The sequence below is a fragment of the Perca flavescens genome, chromosome 19, assembly GCF_004354835.1.
Source record: "Perca flavescens isolate YP-PL-M2 chromosome 19, PFLA_1.0, whole genome shotgun sequence".
Taxonomy (NCBI): Eukaryota; Metazoa; Chordata; class Actinopteri; order Perciformes; family Percidae; genus Perca; species Perca flavescens.
This window is the reverse complement of record NC_041349.1, coordinates 16,390,253-16,408,226: the sequence shown is the minus strand read 5'-3', so window position 1 is coordinate 16,408,226 and position 17,974 is coordinate 16,390,253. Positions and strand designations below refer to the sequence as shown.

Sequence of the window (17,974 nt, the reverse complement as noted above, 5' to 3'; positions counted from 1 at the left end):
GATGAAGAAAGACAGACCAGAGATGTTACATTGTAGCAAACTCAAACATTTTAAGCAATGTAACTTTCAGAATGAATAATTTAGCTAGCTGTTAGCAAATGCCGTGTATACTGCACTGCTAGGGGCCGCAGCTATGTCACGGCAGGTGTATTGTTCAGGACCCAAGGAAGCTCAGTGTTGAATGTGAAGTTGTTTGGATGAGCGGTTCTCGAGAATACTGGAGGCCGAGCAATCGGCCCTTTTCCACACTAACTAGTACATATAAAACACGTGTCAAACTCAAGGCCCACGGGCCAAATCCTGCCCCTCGCAGATTTTGATCCGGCCCGCGTATCCATTTAAGTTCACAATAAATTTCGGCCCACCTAGTTTTTGTCACTTTTGTCGATGCTTTTGGCACTTTTTCCCCCACATTTTTTAAGTTGTTTTTTGTTGCTTTTTTCAACCTTCTTTCTGTATTGGCTATATTTTTTTGCTGACTTTTCTAGGGCTTTATGTCGACTAAACTGCTTAACATAAGCAACAGTCATTAGATTTTGATTCCAATGTTGCTAAATCATGATTGGTGCATGGAAGTCTTTGACATCACCTTTTTCCCAACTGAGACCCGCCCACTTCAAACCAGTAAGAACACAAAGAAAAGTACAAATCTCTCATGTGAAATAACCAAAATTGTTCTAACTTTGGTAGAAAATTGTGCGTTAATACATGACCCCATGGCTCATAGAAAGCAATTCATTGGGAAAACATGCATTTTAGGTTTTTGGAGCAATAGGCACAAAGTTGATTTACATTTATAATAACTTCAGTTTTGCTTTATCTTAAACTATTTTCATAATAACTTAATAAACCATGCCTTAATCCAGTCATCATCCTGTCTTTTAAATGAGAAAATCTTCTAATGTGAATCAAGTTAACATCTAGCTTATTTAATTAATAATGTTGAATCCACATACCTGTTGAATGTGAAGATGAAAATACCTTGAGTCTGGATATAAATATACCCAAGCCTGAGAAGCAGTGCCAAAATGCATAGTTCCAGAGTTAAGTGGCAATAAGAAACATGGTGCCAAGGAAGTGTGTGTGTTTATGATATAGACCAGGTGATCCTTGTCTATAACACACACACACACACACACACACACACACACACACACACACACACACACACACACACACACACACACACACACACACACACAACAGCCATTTCCCAAAGAGTTTCTTTGTCCCAAAAAAGGACAACTTCCTATTAATAAAATATATAATAAACATTTAAAAGGTTGTGTAAATGTAGCAAATGTTTAGTAATCTCTTGTTGTTTAACTTCTGTATATGTTCTACTCTCCTCTGAGGACTGGGAAAGTGATGCTTTATAATCAGCCCCAAGGCCCTTCAAATTCAGACAAATTGTTTATTGTCAAAGAGAATTATTGTTTTTGGAAGGAGGGGGTTTATTTGGAGAACGAGTTTCCATTCTTTCACACTGGGAATAAATTCCTGGGCAGGAGAACAATAAATATCAGTGTCTCTCAGTGTCATAGGAGAGCGCTAAAACCTAGTTGGAAGTACTTTGTTGAGCTTGTAAGCTTAAACTTCTTTAGCTCCTTTATTTTGACACTGGGATCCTGTGGAGACATAGAGGACTATGTAATGTAATTTTATTGAAAAGGTAAGTTTGATGGCAGTCTAAAATCACCATAGTAACTGAATAATTTAAAAGGCCACCTTTCATTTGTTTTACCTCTAGGGTTCAAACTCTATTAGAGCTGCCAATAGCCTGCATTCGGTCGCAAAGCAAAATAATTTCTAAGCAGTTGTGGTCAGTAAGAAATCTCCATCATATCAGCAGGGGAAGACATGATTGACCAATTTCTGGTATTCAAAAAGGCCCCGATATTACCAAAACATGACATTGGCATATTGGTCCCTCGCCCCTGTGATACCAAGAATCTAAACAAACTTTCTAGTCTTGGCGACTCTTTTGTTGATTTAAAACTGCAGCCAGCAGAAGCTCCTGGAGCATTTCTACCATTTTTCACTGTAAATCATCTATTCTTTTCAGAATCTTTCAACATCCATTTATCTTATTCTTTTCCCCTTCTTCAGACTTTTTTCCTCTCTCCTTTAACTGTTCAACTGCTTTCTCTCTTTGCCTTCTTTCTCTTCCTCTGTCCTTCAGTCCAGCTATGTGTGCATAGATATATGTGCCTGTGTGTGTTTTCCAGCCTTGGCAGCTCCCTGAGCATTCACACCTCCATAGCAGGTTTGAGTGACCTGCTATGGTTGTAAAGTGCCTAATGTCACTGAGAGTCGACAGGCCCAGTTAAGCACGTCTTTTCTCCTTTTTAAAAGGCATCCAGTGTGTGTTTTTGTTCATTTCCGACCTTCAGTGGCTCTTCCCTCTTCTCTCAGGTTGTGCGAAAGCAGGAGGTGTTCGGTTCTCAGAGCCCTCCGCTGCCGGAGCCCCATCACATGTTCACTTTGACGAAAAGCTACATGACTCCGTCGTCATGGTGACTCCGGAGGATGACGGCAACTTCATGGTCAAGGTGTGTTAACTAACTAACCTGTAACTCGTTAGCTACAATGGATGAATAAGATTTGTTTAAATTTAAGGTTGTAAGGTTTTTACATGATTGTGAACATTTAGACTCAGTACTGTCTCTAGCTCTTCTATTTTATCTTAAAGTTTTATCTCTACCAACGTCTGTATGCGTTGTGTATCAAATTCAGGTCCTGTTACTCATATAAATTAATTAAAAATTAACTTTTTCGCCCACCAGCCAAAAATGCTTAATCAATGTTCAAATTTCACCAGCCACTCAATAGATTACCATTGAGTTTTTTTGGCTGGTGAGTGAATCAAATCTACCAGCCACTTGCATATTTTACCAGCCTTTGACTGGTGATATTGCTAATTTTGAACCCTGAAGGCAAAGAATAAAATAATTTTCCCATCGTTATAACAGATTACTTTCTCCAAGGGGGTCTGCCCACTGACATTTTTAAGAAACACCTAATTTAAATTACTATACTACAAATGTCCAGCATATAAAGGTTAATTGAGTGTTTTTTATTGTTGCTCATAATCAATTGTTGTAACTTAGAGAAAATAATATTTGATTTTCTGTCTTTGGTTTGATTTGATTCAAAACTTGCTTCAAAAATAATTTTCTCTCCTAACTCAATAGAACTAACAATCACATTAGTCAATATAATTTGAAAGCACTACATCAAGAGATAAACATGTAGCTGTTATTGAGGATATACAGTTCAAGTCATTACTTGGATAAACTGCAAAACTATGACGGGCGACCCGTGGACGTGGTGTAGTAGTTGATCATTAGGAAGGAAGTCATTGACAGCAGTAAATTAGACACAATGTCATGCATGACTCATAGACTGACCGAAGATATCATCTGCAGTGAATTAAGATAGGGTTGTTGTCATGCTTTTTATCCAGCAAATGTTGCAATCACATCCATTTAGTTTCAAGGAGTCACACTAAAAACTGGAACTTTTTTTTAGCAAACCCACTTATCAGCTGGCATCATCACATACTCCCTTGGATCAAAAAGTGTTCTGGAGTAGTTTTCTGCCCAGCCAACAGCCATTATTCAGTCCCCATCTGCTTTATGGACACCATTTATAGCATATCACTTAATCCAAGTCCAAGTTAATGTTCTTGCCAGGGTTATAATATCTTTGTAGATCAGATTCACAATACAAAAGGACAATTAAAATGCCAGTATGCCATATAGTGTATAAAATGGAAGCAAATCGGAGCAGGTAAGGACGAGACTGGGAGTCAACCGCTAAAGGTTGATTAAAGGTTCATACTGTACAGGCGCAATATCCTATATTATTTCATCAAATTATTCAAATTAAATAAAAACCCAAGCCAAACCAAGCTACTATACTAAAGATGTAAACAGATGTATTACCACCTCAAACATAGTAATCATTTTTGAAGCAGATATTAATTTAGAGTTTCTTGAAAAAACAAAAACACTACCTTCTGTAAATGTATCTGTATAGTCCACTGGGCCTGAAAGTCTTAACAGGTATACTCATAATTATAACTCTTTGATCTAGTGGGGTAGTGTCCTCAGTTTCTACGAGCTTTGACGGGCTTTATCTGCAAAACATCCAGGAGAAGATTAAAGTCTTTTCTCATCACAGTTAATCTCCTCTGTCGGCTATAAAGGCAGAGAACAATGATATCAGATTTCTCATCTGTTTTTTTTGCTGTCAGCTCTTAAACTCTGGAGGAGCTCAATGTAGGAGCCAAGCGACAGCAACAGAAGGTGCCACCGGCTCCAAAAAAACTTCAAAAACTGTAATAACAGGACCCTGTGGAAAAGAAAAATGTACTTCTGTGTCTTAAATTTTACGATCAGTGACCGTTAACTTGTTTCAGCTGGGCAGACTTCATTAACATGGAAGCTGCTGGTGTTTGTGATGCTAATGAAGGGTTGCATCGATGAAACATGTCCCCTCATGTTCAATTAAAACATAGCTCATTTATTTCTTTGAGATTGCTGTTTTTTTTTTACTTTTTACAGCTCTTCAATCCTACATTGTCATAGATGACTATTTGTTAGTAATTAATATTACTGTGAATATGCATTCACCATTGCACTATTATTAGCATTGAAATTACAGGAAGAAACATGAGGGATATTTTGCTGCAAAGATCCTTGGCTGGATTTGAGAACAGGACATGAAACAGAAATATCTCAACAAAGTCCTTAGAGGATGAATCCCAATGACTTTGGTGGTTTTCCTATAGCACCACCATGAGGTTAACATTTGTGTTTTTGAATGAAATGACTTTCCGTCTAGCGACACCATCAGATTAAATTTTAATTTGTCCAATACTTTGGTTTATGACCAAATACTCGAAAAATTAATGACCTTCCCATCAGCCTCAGGGCTAATGTTAGCGTGCTAATACGCTAAACTAAGATGGAAACCATGGTAAACATAATTATTAAACATCTGCATGTTAGCATTGAGCATGTTAGAGTGCTGCTAATGTTAGCATGTAGCTCAAAGCATCGCTGGGCTTTACAGAGCTGCTAGCGTGGCTGCAGACTCTAAGTCTTGTTTTTAGATGTTGGATGAGGACACTAAAAAGGAAAAAATAAGATCCTCGCCTATGTACAGGTGAATAATAGCCCCTAATGCGAAAATAATTAAAAAGCACTGATTTAAATGTTTGAGAAAAGACATGCACACAGGCAGAGGACCGACACCACATGATTTATCTAACAAGTCATGGATTTGTTACCCTTCTAGTGGCTGGCACACAAAACTAAGTGCATCTCAAGTAGCTTATGTTTTCAGAAAAGATCCTAGAATCATTTACCGGTAAATCAATATTGTTCTTTGGTCTCCTTTTCTCTCTTTTTACTGTCACTTACCTTCTCGCTTTAGTTGATGAATTCAACCACTTAAATTAGGGCTGGGTACACTAAACTTGGATGGTATATCTGCTCTAATAAACACCAAACACACTCAGGAGCATTTCAGGTTGGCCTTCTTCTTCTGCCATTTCTCAGTTAGACCAAAATTCCAAACGAAGGTTTTGTACGTACACTCACTGTAGCTAAGCCTTTCCAAGCTTTGAAACTATTTCACAGCCAAATCGATTTGTTAAAAAGCTGCTTGTGCACATGTAGATGGACTACAAACTTGTCTGTGACCTTCACAGTTACAGAGCAGTGTGAGTTTGTGCGAGTGTGTTTAACAAAGCTCTTGAAGCGCGCTTGAGAGTGGGCACAGAGTGCTGTCAGCCCGGCGTCGTGGCTCATCTTGGAGCTGAGGAGAGGGGGGTGGTGTTGCTATGGAAATGGTTGGAGGGGGGGGGGGTTGTACAGACCAGATATGAGGTGGGAGTGTGTGGGATTGAAGTGGTATGCATGCAACAGCTGTATGAATGCCAGTTTTGAATAGGGTAATTTGAATTTCACAATGTCTGTATGTCACTGCGTCAGGCGGGGTCACATAGAATCAAACACAAAATCCTTGGTGGTGTTTTTGTGTGCTTTAGTATCTGATGTAGATAATGGAGATAATCAGCTGTCAGTGCTGCAGAGATCAGCTGGAAAAAGTGTGGCTGCAGAGGCCATATGGAAATTATTTGAGTGACTCAGGACAGCCATGTTTCTAGACTTGCAGATTACGTTTATGAGCTTTATCAGTAGGTTAACATGCACATTAACTATAATCATATTACTGTGAGTAACCAGATTAAGGGTTAATGACTGCAAGGATGTGTGGCTGCCTACAGGAAAAAATGCCATAAGAAAAGAGAAGGGAAATAAAAAAAAAGTGCTATACTTGTGTTCAGTTTTGGTTTAGAGCAACAATTATTCATATTTTTATATTGACAATGGATCTAAGAACTTTACTGTTTTGGTTCACCACTCTAATTAGCGTTGTTAACAGGTACAATAGGCAGTTGTCTTCAGCAAACAAGCTCTAATAAACCCACTGTATGTTACCTGCTTAGCACCAAACGGAAGACAGACACAGTTAGTTAGTTACCAACTGGTAAACATAGTAGAGCATTTTAGCAGCTAAAGAGGCAGACATTTCCCTCAGGAGTTGGTGGAGAACAAAACGGAGCTCAAAGAAGAGTGAATATTGGACTTAAATGCGTTTCCTCAGTTCAGCACAGTTCTTTTATAGGTTAATGTCTCATTCACTGTCCATGGAGGATTTTTGTTTTTATTTTCTCCCAGTGACATCTCACATGTAAGGATGTCCAGTTTCTAGTTAGTAAAGACTGTTGCATGTTCATAAATACTGACTAAATTGTCTCGGTGAACTGGACATACAAGTTCATAAAATGTGTGGTATTTCCCCTCAAGTTGAGTAAAGAATTGCACCATTGTTTTGGATAAATGATGACTCATTTTTGTCTCTGGGTGTGTCTGTTTCCCAGTGTTACACATAGAACATTTAAAAAAATGACACATCATTGTTTAGTAGAACACTCGTAAGTTAGACTACAAATGAATCAGAATCATATTTATTACTAAAGTTTTAACTTGCAAGGAATTTGCCTTGGTGTATTTGGTGCATACAATAAACGTAATCAAAGAAGCAATAAACAATAAGGCAAAGTACTGCTATAGTCAAGACCATACAAAATAGATGTATTAGGTATATTTCTTTTAGATTAAGAGTCTGTCAGAGTTTGTCACTGGGAGTCCCGGGCTTTGTTGTTTAGGTCCAGGGAAATCGGGAAGAAACTGTTCTCGTGGCGAGTTCCTGCCAGAGGGGAGAGGTTTAAAAAGTTTGTAACCTGTGTGGGAGGGATTGGCAACAATCTTTCCCGTCCGCCTCCGTGTCCTGGAGGCTTACAGGTCCTGGAAGGATGGCGGATTTCAGCCAATCACTTTCGCGGTAGAGCAGATGATTCGCTGCAGTCTGCCCTTGTCTTTAGCAGGGTCAGCAGCGTACCAGATGGTGATGGAGCAGGTGAGGATGGACTCAGTGATGGCAGTGTAGAAGTGCACCATCATTGTCTTTGACAGGTTGAACTTCTTCAGCTGCGGCAGGAAGTAGATACTCTGTTGTGCATTTTTGAGGTCCTGGGAGATGATGGATCTCCACAATGTTGACTGTGGAGTCACCCAGGGTGATGGGGGCGGGTGGGGCTGCGTCTTTCCGGAAATCCACAACCGTCTCCGCTGTCTTCAGAGCGTTTAGCTCCAGGTTGTACTGACTGCACCAGGTCACCAGGTGATCAATCTCCCACCTGTAGGCGGACTCATCCCCACTAGAGATGAGTCCAGTGAGGTAGGTTTCGTTCGCCAACTTCAGGAGCTTGAAGGACCGGTGACTGGAGGTGCAGCTGGAGGTGTACAGCGACTTACTAACTGAAATGTTTCACATTGGTTATCACTCCTTGGTCTCCATCATTAAAGCAACCTCTCTTTTGGTCCAAATCTGCAGCATCACATTCATATTACATACATTTTTCAGAGGCAGTTCACAGTGTCTGGACATGCGTGGGACTATGCTCACAGAATGGTTTTTTCTGTGCAGTGCTCTTCCCACTTCATGCTGTCTGCAGCCTCTGCTCTGCTGCTTTAACCAGGGCTTGTGTGGGGATGGAGCTGCCGTTTGCAGCTCTAGCTGGAGGGTTTTTAGGCTTATCTCTTCATGCCTGCACTTCCCTGCGGTCTTCTCCTCTCTCTCGCTGTCTCTCTGTTTTATTCTGACTCCTCTGTGAGGCTTTTTTCACTTCTCTCTGTGACGGCTCCCTCATGAATTTTTCTCTTTGCTAAATGTTAGGCAGCTACCTCTACATCACTCCCCTCTCTCTACCTGTCTGTTGCTCTTGCTCTCACTTCCCTACCGTCTAGTCTCCTTTTAAATTTTGCATAGGGGTAGTATGAATTGCAAAGGTGTGAATTGTGCTGTGTGCCTTAGCAACAGGAGTGTTGCGTTTGGTTGTGTCAGTTATGTATGATAACAATTTGGAACCTGTGTTTTCTTTCGTTCTCCTTTTAAACTTATTTTATTTTACTCAACCTTATGGATGATCTTGAATAGGGCTGCGACTGATCGTTTTCTTATTGATTAATCTGTTGATAATTTTTTTTATTATTTAGTTAATTGTTGTAAAATGTCAGAAAATAGCAAGAAATGCCCATCACTAGTTCCCAGATCCAAAGGCGAAGTCTTCAAATTGCTTGTTCTGTCTGAACAGCAGTCCCAAAACCCAAAGATATTCAAAATTCAGTGATATAAATCAGAATAAAGCAAAACCTATTCACAGTTGAGAAGCTGAAATCAGATAATGTTTGGTGTTTTTTGCTTAATAAGTGACTGAAACAAATCAGTTATTTAATTTTCTGTTGACGACCCGATCAGTTAAATAACTTCTTTTATTTAAATCTTTTTTTGTGGCTACAATTCCCTTTTAAATTGAATAATTAAGTGTATTTTCTGAATTTTGGAAAGGAGCCTTCAACGAACGATATTATTGATTAATCTATTATTTTGAATATTAATTGCTTGGTCTGTAAAATATCAATAGTAAAATATGTTTATCACAGTCAAAGTGCCATTTTCTTGTTTTCCAAAACCTAAAGATATTCAGTTTATAAAACCGAGAAAAACAGACAATTCTCAGATTGGAGAAGCTGAAATCATGGAATACTTGGCAATTATCAGAAAAGTTGCAGATTAATCTTCTGTTGATCGACTAATCATTGCAGATTAGCTCTGGCTATGCTAAAGATCAGCAAAGGTCAGAGATACTCAACTTGTTCATTGCCACCACACAGAAAATCCATGCCGATTTTGAATTTGAACATGCTGGCGTCCATTTTTGGGTGGTCGATCTTTTGGAGAGTCCCTATTACATCGTCCAAACTGCTGTAGAAGGTGTAACCACAAATAAGATTAAGCTCTTGAATTACTGACAAATCTTTTTCACATGGGATTAGTATTATTGGAAGATTTTGGAATTGAGTAAAATCCAGGAGGTAATTTAGTTTACTTCCCATCAGGCTGAAATTGCCAATTTGGCAGAGGTGAGGGGGATTAAGATCGCCAGAGCAATAACTATTGAATTCAATTAGAGGACTCCCTCACAGAAAGCTCAGCCCAACAGTGTAAGGCTTATGAGAATTAGTTATCCATTTTTATCATAGAAATTAATCCTTTATTATTGAGCTGTAATGGATTCGCACTATGCCATGTGAGGCCAAGCAAAAGCCTGTTTCCCTCTCCCTATGTCACAGTCGGATTAGTCCAAACTTTGTGGGAGAGAGAAAGACCGCCATTGTTTTCTTTACTTGTCTCTTTCCCTTTCAACTCTCTAAATATCTCTCCCTCACTGTAGGTTGGCTTCCTAAAGACGCAGCACCGGTATGAAATAGTGTTCACCTTACCCGAGGTCCCCGCTCTGGGGAAGGATGTATGTCCAGCACCAGTACCCAGTCCACACCTCCGGATCACTGATATCACGCCGGCACCAGATGGTAAGATCATGGAGGAAAAAACATAACACGAATAAACACAGCAGAGAGTGCATCTAAAAGAACTTACTTCACACTATGCTTGCCCTGAATTCTATTCAAGTCTATCAACCACAGAACAGTGAACTGTATATTGCAGCTTTGTTGGACTCTGCACACTAGTTGGAGAAAGACCGACAGGGAGCCTAGTTTGCTTAGTAGTGTCTGCAGTCTTCTCTTTCAGGCAGCACACAGCTCTGACAACTTCCAAAATGCCAAATCCAGGGCAAAAAAGCCTGTAATTCACTTGCTACTCCTCTAAAGCTTAATTGCTGTACGTGCAGGTTGGATAAGGTAATTTGTCAATGTCATACTTAAGGATTACTTTGTAATGTAGCCCAACTGTTACTGTTTTTAAGGCTAATATTAAAAACAAAATTCAAATAATGGAATATATCATAATTTTTAACATAAGCATAAACATAAATTATTTACAAGGACCCCTTTAATTACTTTTATTTTTAAAATTGTGACCATAAAATGAACTGAACTAGACATTTTACGGATGACAAATCCCCTTGCCAGTAATCCGGACATCACAAAGTAAAAACCAAAACCGTAAGAACTAGAGATGTTCCGATACCGATACCAGTATCGGTATCGGCTCCAATACTGCCTAAAACGCTGGTATCGGTATCGGGAAGTACTGGAGTTTATGCACCGATCCAATACCACGTAATAAAGCCCTAAAGAAAATCTACGTTAAAAGTAGTTTATTTAGGTTCTTTTTCCATTATAACCGACTGTCAAACTGGAGAATAAAAGAAAGTTCTATGACATTCATTGTTTGTGTTTGTTCATGTTTTACAAAGAGTTTAACTTGAGCCAGACAGACAACAAAGATAGAAATCATATCACATCCATACAGGGATAGTAGTACACAGTTGTTAAAACATAATAAAATATATGACCCACTGGTATCGGATCGGTACTCGGTATCGGCCGATACGCAAGTTCAGGTATTGGAATCGGTATCAGGAAGCAAAAAATGGTATCGGACCATCTCTAGTAAGAACACACCATAATAAAACACATTTGATCACATTGTGACATAATAAACGCCAAAGGCAAATAAAAATAGTCAATCCACAACAGTAAAATCAGATTTTATATTAAGTGCAACTCACAAGTTACAGTCACAGATCTTAAGTTCCTTGAAGAGCTCCTAAACGTCATTCATTACATAAATCCCCTTTTTAATTACTTTTCTTAATATTAGTAATCTTCCCTAATCCCCACACAATGCAACATTCATTCAGTCAGTTTCATTGCAGGCAGACCTGATGTCAAATACTTTACAAGGGACTCTCAGCGGCACTATAACAGGCTGCTGAGGTCTGACCAGATGGCTGAGGATTACAGGAACAGACAGCTGAGACAGTTTTTCGCTCAGCAATCCATCCGTCATTACAACAAAACTCACTTTCAAACACTTTTGTTTGTCTTGAATTCTTGTCGCTCATCGTGCTGTCAGAGGTGGTAAACCCTCTCTACTGGACTCACCCCTCGCCACCAAATCTGCTAAATTGGGTCAAAGGTGATCCTCTAATGTTTCTGGGAGTCCTTCCCACTAAATGCCTGTAACTAAAGCAGGTTACTGACCTTTACCTTCAGCTTTCTGTCACTCTCTTTATACTGTATTACACTCTACTCATACTGTGTATATGATGTTAACAGAGGTGTGTGTGTGTGTGTGTGTGTGTGTGTGTGTGTGTTAGTGTGTGTGTTAGTGTGTGTGTGTGTTAGTGTGTGTGTGTGTTAGTGTGTGTGTGTTAGTGTGTTAGTCGGGGGGTTTCCCATCATTTTGTTCTCTTGACCATATGATTGTGTGTCTAGTATCAGTCTGATCCATATTCAAAACATCGCCTCACGCAGAGAGAAAAAAAGTGTGTTACGGGTGTGAAGTAAAACTCTGCAATAAAGAGGAAATCCAATCTCTCTTCATCTTCTTTGTGTTTCTCTCTGTCTCTCTGTGTTTCCCAGGAGGTCTGAAGGTGACGTGCGAGTACATGGCCCAGCAGGAGGGAGTTCTGTGTGAGGAGGTGCTGCTGCAGAGCGAGACCAACCAGGACATCTGTGTTAAAGTCAAAGTTCACGCCAGAGTCATGGGTGAGGCTACTTTACAGATATAAGGCCATGTTTAGACGGAAGATCTGAAGAGAAAACGCAAAAGTGGCGTTGTGTTCTTACTTTTTATTCCGCGTTTTTAGACAAGAGTTTTGGGGCTGAAATCTGCATTCATATGGTGACGCAGGTGACGCCAGGCGGCTAGGTGGCACTGCCGCACAACACCACCAAGTCTGCGCGCCTGCGTAGAACCTTCCTTCTACTTCTCTCCTTAGTAGCGCTAAAAACCAAAACATGTCGAAGCGAACAACAAAAGCTGACAATTTTGTCTGGACAGACGAGGAGGTGGAGTTGCACGTTTGTCTGATGATGAACGGCGCAGTCAGCCGTGATAAGCTACAGCACAGCACCCACGGGAGCACTACCAATACCCTGAGCCTCGCAGCTCTTCAGCCGCTGCTTGAGAGAGTTTGAAATGATCACATTTTAATGTCAAAATGTATTTTATTGCATTTTACCAGCAAGTTCTTTCACACTAATTTGATTGCAACATTTTGAAGCCTGTTAGTTTTTACTACAGCTGACTCCTAACATCTGGGAGTCTCTTATTTATTTCTCTTTTAGTTTATAGTTTATAGTGAGAAATGACAGTTAAACTGAAACTTGAATTTGCACTATTTTACAATTGTTCTCAATCGCTTTGGCAGAATCATCGCATGACTATTAAACTTAGTCAAACTATATGACTATATAAACATTAGGTCAGTTGTTGACATGACTATAGTCATTTGTCATTGCTTTGGCACAAAATGCATTGAGTAAGCCTTGCAGATCATAATAGTTTGGTGGTAGGTGACAGGTGAGGATATCACAGCAGATTGCTGTAGGGCAAGGGTGTGAAACTCAACTTCACTGAGGGCCACAATGGAAATCAGAATCACATCCAGGGCCAGACATGTAGAGTTTAGTGACATGTGTACATCAAAAAAGTAAAATATCTTTGACTGTATTACTACATGTCGCTTTGACATTTTTGTGGCTTTTTTTCGTCATTTGTGTTGCCTTTTCAGATTTTCTTTTTTTGTGGCTTTCTCAGATGTTTTTGTCACTTTTTAAAAACTTTTTTGCTTTTTTGTCACGGTTTTCAACTTTTGTCGCCTTTTGTGGTGACATCCAGCCCTACATAAGTCAGCAAAAAGTTCCTTAGCCGTCATAGAATTAAGAAAATCAAGCAAAACAATGACGACAACCTGTTTCACAGCCTGAATATAAAAACTCTGGTTCTGTGGGAATTCTGAGTCTCAAAGTCGGTAAATCTGCCAAGTTCTGCTCTGAGTGTTAAAGTAATTGGAGTTTGAAAACAGTCTAGTCTTTTTGGTTTTGGCGTACAACTAGGCGAGCCAAAATATATTGTGAATCTAAATTGATATGCGGGCCAGATCAAAATCTGAGAGGGGCCTTGAGTTTGACACATGTTGTAGGGGCTGCGTCATGACAAAGGTTTTTTCTGTACGTACATTGAGCAAGTATAGTGTGTGCCATGGCTGACATCATTACTCTTCAGCTGCCTGAATATACAATGTTAGCAACTGGACAATATTACACAGGGTCACTGTCACCCTTTTAGAGTACACTGTCATTTGACAAGATGCCTTTGCATTTTGACTGTCTTGATCTAAGCCAGTGTTTCTCAACGGGGGCGTAAAGAAGATGATGGGGGGCGTTAGAAGCAATATTTTGGAAAGGGGGGCGTTGAGGTGGCCTTGGGGGGCGTTTGTTTGAAAGCTAGTTTAAACCAAAGATTCACAATAACAATACATGTTTACACTTAAACTACTAAAACAGTGGTCTGCAACATTAAAAGCTGCCAGTTTACAGCACTGCGTCTGGACGAGACAGGTATCCTAACTCTTCTGTGCTTCTGTCAGCTTAGTTTGGCACAGCTCCGTGCTGCCTTCATGGAAACGGGACGTCAGAGCATCATCTTTAATGAGCTCTGTACTTCAGCGTGAAGCTGCGTTCAGATAAAAAAAAAAAGCAATCGACGCGACGTCCTGTTGTATTCTTTAACCCCCCCCAATGTAGCACAAGTAGACTTTATGTTTTACAGTAACAGTTTTTTGTCAGATCGTTTATACAACACAACGTTTCCTACTGCACCTGAAGGCAGCTTCATTTCACGGAGAAAGAGAAAGAAAAGAGACGTGCGAGAGATATTGACTGTGCTTTGTTGTTTGGCAAACCTTTAACTGGTTCACTAACTCACGGGTAGTTCAGAGCTTGTGTTTGGTGTTTTTAAAACTTTCTTATGGAAGCGATAGAGGCAGTGATGTCACTGTTTACTGTACGGGATTCTCACACCTCCACCAAACACAGCGCGATATGGGGTTGAGTTTCTCCAAACATTTTTTTCTGCCATTTACTCGGAAGACAGGCGATAGCAAACCTAGACTCTTGTAACCTAGACTCTTGTAACCTAGACTCTTGTAACCTAGACTCTTGTAACCTAGACTCTTGTAACCTAGACTCTTGTAACCTAGACTCTTGTAACCTAGACTCTTGTAACCTAATCTTGTAACCTATACGCTTGTAACCTAGACTCTTGTAACCTAGACTCTTGTAACCTAGACTCTTGTAACCTAGACTCTTCTAACCTATACTCTTCTGTGTGTGTGTGTGTGTGTGTGTGTGTCTGTGTGTGTCTGCTTTTACCACTTGATAAGTGGCAGCTTGTTTTCCGTTGGAACAATTTGATTTTAGATTTGAATGAAAAATAGATTTGAATGTTAAATTGCTAGTTGTTTCTGATTGGCTACCGTTAGTGTTTGTAGTAATAATAATAATAATAATAATAATAATAATAATAATAATAATAATACATTTTATTTAAAGCGCAACACCCAAGGTCACTTTGCAAACAAAAAAGGACATTCCAATTATAGTCATCTTATAAAGGTGCTGAGGTTCACACCAGGGACATGCAGCAGGCCTTTTCCCTAATTATAGTTTGAATGTTACATATCTAGTCGTTCTGATTGGCTGCTGTTATTTAATTTGAATGTCCAATGGTTGCATTTTTTTAAAAACCTGTATATATAATTTCTATTCACATGGCTTTTTAGATACATGGGAAATTAATACATGTGGTATTTGTCATTCAATGATTTGATTTTTTTGATTATTTTTTATAACAATAATAGGCCTATATTAGGGCGTAATCATTAATATTCTGGGCAGTTAGCCTGCATAATATTTGATGGGGGGCATATAATGGATAGGGGGGCGCTGGCACAAAAAAGGTTGAGAACCACTGGTCTAAGCAATGGTAAAATAACCTTTTGTATGGATGGCAGTGATTTATTCATTGATGGGTTTATTTACATTTGAAACAGGAGTTAATTATTTTGATTGAGTAATCACCTTTTGCAGATCACATAGTGATGTGCTGAATGTACCACCTGGTGTGAGGATTGTACTTGGGAGTTTTGACAAGTCAGAAAATGTGCCAAAGCAATTGAGAACAACTGTACTCGGTGTGCTACTGCCTCCTACTGGTGACTCTGTACCCTGGGTCATTTTAACAGCACTAAAAATAGGAAGCAAAATGTGGTTTGCATTTGTTTTTACAAAGAAACTCGTGATAAATGTTTGTTTTAAAATATCAAGAAAGGGGATCAAATCCTTGGTATTTTATAAAATTCCCAAAAAACGTTCTTCTTTAGGTGTACAGAAAGATGGTTAAAAACAACTCTCTGCTATTGTAAAGCTCTCTGAGGCAGAGAAGAGTCTGTAATGAATTAGTATTTTCTCCACTTAAATCGTCAGTAAGCCTGAAGTTAGATGCTGGCAGTTGTGTCAGCAGATGGAGACTTAGGTAAAGAGGACGAATGTGTGTTTCCGTTATTGCCGGCGTGTATATATAGTAGAGCTAGTGTGTGTTTTTGTATGCATGCACATATGTGCGTGAGGATGAATGGTGGTTGTCTTGGGGAGTATTTATTTTTACTCACGCAGCGTTGTCTGAACATCTGTCCAGATGTCTGTGTGTAATTGAGGCCTGGATGATGACCAGATCAAAGGATTAAGCTCTGCTGTTATTCTTAGCTACGCTACTGCGTTAAGATGCGTGTGATGTAACATTGAACTGCTGTTCAGCGTTCACTGACTGGATATTGTGCTGACTGTTGTGGTGTCAAGAAATCAAGAACATGTGGTTTTTTTATTTTGTCATGAAAGAAATCAAGACGTAAGCTTTTTTTATGTTTTTCTTTGTTTAATTTGTTGTTAAAGTTAAATGTTCTAAAGAATTTGAACATACATGTTTAAAACAAACATTTCATAAATGGATTGTATGAAGCCTGTTAATATCTTTAAAGGTTGTATTTATTGAGATCATTAGTTCGGAAACCAATTAATGAACTGGCAAAAAAAAAAGTGAAGTAAAAAAAATAAAAATACAACTCTTTTTATAATCGCTTAATTAAAGTCTTATCGAGTAAAAATACACAAATATTTAACAGTTCCTTCTCAGATGTGAGGATTTGCTTTTTTTCTATCATTGATATCATTGTAAATTATAAGTCTAGGTTTCAGACTGTTGAAGATGTGAAGATGTCATTTTGGGATTATTCTGGGAAATTGTAAAGGGCGATTTACCTATTTATTGACAATTCAAATATCAAACGAAAAATAATGAATTGATACTGAATATACCCATTTGTTGCAGTCCTAAAGAAAATAAGTGCTCTTTTATTTTGAGTATATTTATGTGTGTTTACAGTCATTACCCCCATTCGCTTGCATTATAGAAATGGGGTGGGAAGAAAAGTGTGTTGCATTGGCCGGGAATCGAACCCGGGCCTCCCGCGTGGCAGGCGAGAATTCTACCACTGAACCACCAATGCTTACATATGTATCATATGTGCACTAAAAACATTTAACAGTGAGTGACGAAAAAAGGTTTGAGTTCAAAGTTGAGTTTGTGATTTCAACAATAGTGAAACTTTCTATCGCAAGAGATTCATAAATGTTCATTGTACGTGTTTAATTCAGCATGCATGCATTATGTACCAACACTGCCTTGTTCATAATCACCATGACAGAGAAGTGGAGAGGTTGATCAGTTTGTAACCGTACAGAGTGAATAGTTTGGACTCCTGTTCTGATTTCTGTGATCCTCTATTGCGTCCTGCTCTGAAGCTTTTGAGACCGGAGCCGTTCAAAAGGAGGCTTCCTGTGTTCCACGTGGGAGAGCCTAAAACTGCATGTAAGCAGATACTTCCAGTTCGGAGGGGGTTGAGGGGGGGGGAGTGTTGCAAAACGGAGCTTCTTAGTCAGTCCTTTCTCACACGCTGTGTGCACACATGGATTATATTCTTACAGTTTGTGACTGATATGTGTGACCTTTCAATGGACAATGAGTCACCGTTTGGTTCAATGGAGACAGAATTAGCTCAGTTTTAACCCTCTTGAGAAATATGCTCTTCATTTGTGTCTCAGCCAAAAGTCAGTTGCTCTTCAGCGTTTTCAAAATGCTCAACAAGACTTTAATAACAAATACAAGAAAAAAAGAGGACACGTCATTCCCATGCTCGCATGCCTTCACTGGCATCCTGTAAGTTTTAATGGTAATCATTTTTAAGGTACTGCGGGCAACATGTGAAGGCACCGGTGTACTCCATCAGCTACTTGTCAGGTGGAAGATGGTGTTTGGAAACCCTCTCCTCCTGCGCCTTTCTGACTTCGGATTGGGGGTGCTGTGTCCATTTGTGGCCATTTCTGTAACTTTCCAAGATCAATAATCAGACATTTACACCCTCTTCATGCTGTGATTGACCAGCTGTACAGAGGTTAGAGGAGCC

The 17,974-nt window shown here is 39.4% G+C and overlaps 1 protein-coding gene and 1 non-coding gene across 4 annotated transcripts in view; one reads left to right on the top strand and one right to left on the bottom strand.

Annotated features, from left to right (window-relative positions):
• Window positions 1-17,974, top strand: part of adisspb (adipose secreted signaling protein b) — a 31,697-nt gene that overhangs the window by 10,344 nt on the left and 3,379 nt on the right. For all 3 annotated transcript variants that reach the window (XM_028564258.1, XM_028564259.1, XM_028564257.1), the window contains 3 exons: window positions 2,416-2,552; window positions 9,872-10,010; window positions 12,030-12,155. In XM_028564258.1, coding sequence (XP_028420059.1) covers window positions 2,416-2,552; window positions 9,872-10,010; window positions 12,030-12,155 — 402 coding nt within the window. The remainder of the gene's footprint in view (window positions 1-2,415; window positions 2,553-9,871; window positions 10,011-12,029; window positions 12,156-17,974) is intronic.
• trnag-gcc (transfer RNA glycine (anticodon GCC)) lies at window positions 16,947-17,017 on the bottom strand. The gene has a single exon. It is a non-coding gene; the product is annotated as a tRNA-Gly (tRNA).